A 5,769-nucleotide genomic window follows, 5' to 3' on the forward strand; every position below is an offset into this window, starting at 1 on the left:
GGGGGGGGGGCAAGAACGCTGCAGTCAAGGAGACCACGGTCTTTGGAGATCAAGATCACTCAAGTAAAGTGATTAGAGATCACGTAGACATACAGTGGATGGCATTGACTAGAAGAGCCATAGATCCTTGAAGACTAAAAATCACTGTGGGCTGAACAAATGTGACATTATCATATCGAAGGGTCTTGAGTGAAGGGAAATTTGACTAGAGAAAGAGTAAGGAAGGGCATTGCAATCAGAGAGAAAGCAGAAGCAAGGGGCAAGGGCAATCATGTGGAGGCAGAAGGCAAGGAAGACCTGGCCTGCCCACAGTGGCTTGTTTTGGAGAACAGAGCAAGATAAGAGCACCCAGAAAGGTTGCACTTGAAAGTGGGCGAGCTGAATGATGCCCTCGATGGGAGGATAATGCCAACAGGGAAGTTCGTTCTTCTCCAGCGTGGCCAAAGTGAAGAAGCCAGAGCTAAGGGGCAGGCGGCTGTCCCCAGCTCCACAAGCAGTGCTCTCAGCTTCCTGCCCACTCCATGTCCTGGCATCTATCCCAGTCCATGCCAGGGAGGCTCTTTCTGTACAGCACGTTCTGATCTCTCAGAGCATCCCCCTACACCCTCACATATGTGTTGGTGTGAGCAGTAGCTCACTGGCTGGGCTTCCCTGTTTTCAACCCCTGAGTTGCGGGAACCAGTGACGGCAGAACAGGATAGAGAAGCGAGGAATGCCCTGTATTGAAGCTGCTTTGGACTAAGCTCAGGAGTGCTTCTCTTTGTCCCATGGCTCGCAAAATTACTGTCTTCTAGGGGTTAGCATTCTCTTCGCCAAGAGGCATGGGGAGCCCCAAGCCTCTGTTACATTTGTTCAAAGTTAGAGCCTGCCCCTTCTCTGGTGTCCCAAAGCAAAGTGTATGGAGAGATAATGCGAGAGCCACTCACCTGCCTCATTTCTGGAATGGTACCACTGTTTCCCCAGGAATACCTGTTGACTTCTTGCTGTGCCTCAAGTTAGTCAAGCACCAAGATATATTTGTCTTCCTTTCCCAGATCTGCATTCCTTTCTGTCCTCCACCTTCACGTCCCCTCCCTCACCCACACCTGCATCTCCCCAATCCCAACACCCCAATTCCTGTGCTATTCCTACTCTGGCCCCGGAGCCCAGTTCAGCTCATTAACCTCATCAGTCATTCACCTTATCTCACTTGCATCTTTTCTTGTATTCCTTCCCCTATTCTTTTACCCATGTCTGGCACTGAACAACACTCCCTCCTCTCTCTTCAGGTTTTGGAATCTCAAGGGAAGGAGGGAGAAAAGGGGAATGATGTGCTAAGCATTTTTCACTTCCTTATTTCCTCCCTCAGCTCAGAGATAGCTAAGGGGGCTTCAAGGGAAGAAAATGGAAGGAGAGGAAATGGTTTTGTAGCTCACAGTGGCTTATCAGGCACAGGGCTTGGAGAGGCCCGAGGTGGAAGTGGCGATGTGAGAGGTGAAATGACATCATGGACAGTGTGGGTTGGGGTCTCAGTGGAACCAGGTCTTGCACCCAGTTCTGTGGGTACGTAGACAAGACCAGTCATTCCTCCTCCTTCAAACTCAGATTTTTCTGGGCCAGGGAACTAGGTCTGCCTAAAACTATTAGAGAAAGGACAGAACTTTCATGCCCAAACATATAATTTTACAACCATGCCCCTGTAGCCCCAGCTCCATCAGGCTCACATCTTTATCAGACAGCCCAGGGGTGCACCAGGAGAAAGAGTTTGCCATTCAAGGGAGGGAAAACTGCCATCATGGCCAGTGGCAGACATAACAGCACCTGCACCCAGGCTTGTTGACAGCTGGAACTGAGCATGAGGGAAACTGAGTCACCAGCACCATCTGTGCCCTAGCACTTGGGGCCAGGAAAGTGGGATGGGGATATGAGGTACAGCTTGGACCCTTTCCCTCCTGCCTTCCCCAGCCTTCATCCTCACTAATGCGATGCACCCTCCCTTCTTTTACAGAGAAGCCACGAATGAACAACATCCTGACATCAGCCACGGAGCCCTACGACCTCTCCTTCTCCCGCTCCTTCCAGAACTTGGCCCACCTGCCCCCATCCTACGAGTCTGCAATGAAGAGCCACCCCAGCAAGTACTCTTCCCTGAAGAGGCTAAGTAAGTGGGCCGTCCCAGGTCTGTCTCTGGAGCCTTCGTGACATCCTCCTGGTCTCACTCCCTTGCCCTACACCTGAGGGACTGGTGTAGAGTCCCAAGAACAAAGAGTGAGGGTAGCATGAAAGAAGGCAATGGACAAGCTCCTTGTTTTTGTTCTTTGGGGCCTAAGCCTATTTCCCCTATAGCAGTGATGGCGAACCTATGACACGTGTGTCAGAGGTGACACGCGAACTCATTTTTTTTGGCTGATTTTTCTTTGTTAAATGGCATTTAAATATATAAAATAAATATCAAAAATGTAAATCTTTGTTTTACTATGGTTGCAAATATCAAAAAATTTCTACATGTGACACGGCACCAGAGTTAAGTTAGGGTTTTTCAAAATGCTGACACACCGAGCTCAAAAGGTTCACCATCACTGCCCTATAGATAGAACAGAGGTCATACAATCCTCAAGTCCACATCTCCCCAGAAGGCATGCAGGAGAGAACTTTTCCCCAGCCTTGCCCCATACCTACCATCTTCAAACCACAGGCCTTCTCACCCTCAAGATCTTGGAGTAGAGGCGGCCAACACCAGAGCTTTCTCTGAGTCCCCTCACAGAGACCTCGCTGTGGAAGAACCCCTAAACCACTGCTTCCCTAATCCAGCCAACACTGTCTTGAGAACCTGAGACTCCCCACTCTCACATACATATCCCATTTGATCAGTTGAGTCCAGTTCATCCAATAATCCCAGCTCTGCATTTGAGTCTGGAAGGCTCTAGGGATTGATGGCGATATGAGATACAGCCTGATTGGTTTAAGATGTTACAATGACTAGAAGATACGTGGTGGAGGAGCTCTTCCTTCCTACCTTCCCACCCTTGGAACTGCTGCCCCACTTCCTCATCAGTCTGTTTTTAGCACTACCCAACTGCAGGACTGAGTATTTGCTTGAAGCTATGGGTTAATCTACCATCATGAGTCCAGATCAGGTAGAATGGTGAGTTTCCATGGCTAGCAGAGGGGATCTTCAATGACCCGAAAACTTATGAATGCCTAGCCTGAGAGGATGTGTGGCTCAGGAGGCAGGACCTAGCCATTGGTTGCCCTCCGGGAACACTGAGGAGCAGTCAGCATTCCCATATTCTGCAGAGATTGAAAAGTCCATCTGTGGGAAGCCCCATTCCTAAAATTTGGGGCAAAATAGGTGTATGTATCCTGGGTAAGTTCAAGGTTTCAGCAGGCAGTGGGTCTGGGAGGGCCTCCTGCCTGGAGACCAGGGCAGAGCATCTGAATGAGGTGCAGATTATTCTGGCCTGCTTGATGTGCACATGACGGGTGTGTGTAGGCTTGTTTCTGTGGTGTGTGGGGGCCAGATACCCACCTGTTGGCTTCCTGTGCACGGGCTCTAACTCCAGAGAAAGTGTTACTCAGTTCCTAAGTTACCAATTTAGCTTTCTCATAAGTGCCTCACGGTTGGTGCAGCTTTACTCTAGTACAGCGGTTCTCAACCTGTGGGTCGCGACCCCTTTGGGGGTCGAACGACCCTTTCACAGGGGTCGCCTAAGAATGAGGAACTGTATTTAAAGGGCCAGAAGGTTGAGAGCCACTGCATCTAGCAGGAGTCTGGCTCTGCAACTCTGTCCCTTGGAGAGAGGCTCCAAGCCTCATGGGACAGCTGCCGGCTGCCCCCTGGGAGTTTCAGCAACACCAGGAGCCATTCTGTTGCAGGACAGGGGTGGTAGCAGCAGCACCAAGCAGGAGTTGGGGGCGAGGGCTTGTCCTCTGGGCTATCATGAACTCCCTGGGACTCGAGGAGCCCCCCGAACCCCCGAGCACTCAGGTGGGCCTCGACAGGGCCCAGCACTGCCTGGGAGAAGACTCCTGGCCAGCCCCAGACTCAGGAGAAGGAATCCAGTGTTCACAAGAGCCCGCGGGAGTCTTAGACGCGCAGCCCCCATCTGCCTGGGCTGCAGGATCCTAGCTCCGTCCTGGCTGCCGTGTGGTGTCACCTTGTCCCCCCAGCTGACTTCTCTCTCTGTCCTGCAGCCGACAAGGAGGCTGATGAGTATTACATGAGGAGGCGGCACCTGCCCGACCTGGCAGCCCGCGGCACCCTCCCCGTCAACGTCATCCAGATGTCCCAACAGAAGCCCTTGCCCCGCGAGAGGCCGCGCCGGCCCATCCGCGCCATGTCCCAGGACCGGGTCCTGTCCCCGGAGCGGCGCCTGCCCGACGAGTTCCGCATGCCCTACGACCGCATCCTGTCGGACGAGCAGCTGCTGTCCACGGAGCGCCTGCACTCCCAGGACCCTCTGCTGTCCCCCGAGCGGACGGCCTTCCCCGAGCAGTCCCTGGCCAGGGCCATCTCGCACACGGACGTGTTCGTGTCCACGCCCATGCTGGACCGCTACCGCATGACCAAGATGCACTCCCATCCCAGTGCCTCCAGTAACTCCTACGCCACGCTGGGCCAGAGCCAGACGGCGGCCAAGCGCCAGGCCTTCGCCTCGCGCAGACACAACACGGTGGAGCAGCTGCACTACATCCCCGGCCACCACACCTGCTACAGCGCCAGCAAGACCGAAGTGACCGTGTGACCCCCTGGACAGGCCCGGCGACTGGCGGAGCAGGGCGGGCAGAAGGGGCCTGGGGCGGCGCTTCTAGCCCCCTGGGCTCCCTTCTCTTGTTCCTTCTGCAGGAGGTGGGGGTGGGCTATCTTCACCGGAAAGCCATACTCCTCGGCACAGCAGGTGGCCTGGCACAGCTGCACAGACCAGGGGAGTCTGGGGGGGTGAGGAGCAGGACTAAGCCCAGTCACCCCCTTCCCGCCACCCCTCCCCACCCCCCCGCAGCAATCCTTCCAGTTCCACATCCTCTCTCCCTTCCTGGGGCTCAGCTGCAGGCCTGTCGGCTGGGAGGCCCTGGCCGGACCCTGGCGGAAGCTGCCTGGGTTTGAACTGGCCAGCGGGTACAGTCAGTGGCTGACCGAATAGGCTACTGGGTCTCATTTATTTACCTAGAACCGCACCACAGGAATCTTCTAGTGCCTAAAACTGCCTGCGCGCTCCGGAGCCAGGGAGCTGCTGTGTCCATAAGCACAATACCGATCTCCTCGGCCTGCTGGACTCGGACCCACTGAGTGGCCCTTCCTTTGCTGAGCCCCTGAGGCCCCACCCTGAACCCTGCCCCTCCCCCCAAGCCCTGGATGAGGGACCCCCCAAGTCCCTTTCTTCTGCTGCCTCCCCACTGTTGGGAAGCCTGCCCAGTTCCAGCTGCCTGCCCCACGCACAGGGTCCCCGCCCCTTTTCTGGGGGGACTTTGCCCCTCCCCTAGCCCCAGAGGTTTTACCCTGAATTCCCCGGGGCCTTGCCCCAGCCCCCTCAGAAGAGGGCATCTAGGAGGTGCAGGGACTGTTGGGACAATCTCCCTAGCAACCGGATTATCTCCACACTTCCTCCAGGCCTCTAGGTCTGAACTATGACCCACCACTCAGGCCTGCCTTCCCCTCCCCTACACTGCCCCCTGGAGGCTTCTGCCATGGCCAGACAGCTGCAGGTGGGGAGGCCACTGTGATGCCCAAGGTCTCAGGGGCTGCTGTTCCCATCATCCAGGGTTCCCCCTGTCTCCCAGCACGCAGGTCAG

At 55.2% G+C, this 5,769-nt stretch overlaps 1 protein-coding gene across 1 annotated transcript in view; it reads left to right on the forward strand.

The window, feature by feature from the left end:
• SHISA6 (shisa family member 6) overlaps positions 1–4,909 on the forward strand; it is a gene marked incomplete at its 5' end in the record, with an annotated part of 302,789 nt that extends 297,880 nt beyond the window's left edge. The window contains 2 exons of the mRNA XM_006761731.2: positions 1,988–2,140; positions 4,174–4,909. Of these exons, the coding sequence (XP_006761794.1) occupies positions 1,988–2,140; positions 4,174–4,724 (704 nt within the window). The remainder of the gene's footprint in view (positions 1–1,987; positions 2,141–4,173) is intronic.
• Positions 4,910–5,769: the final 860 nt, after the last annotated feature.

The sequence above is a fragment of the Myotis davidii genome, unplaced genomic scaffold (assembly GCF_000327345.1).
Source record: "Myotis davidii unplaced genomic scaffold, ASM32734v1 scaffold37, whole genome shotgun sequence".
NCBI lineage: Eukaryota > Metazoa > Chordata > Mammalia > Chiroptera > Vespertilionidae > Myotis > Myotis davidii.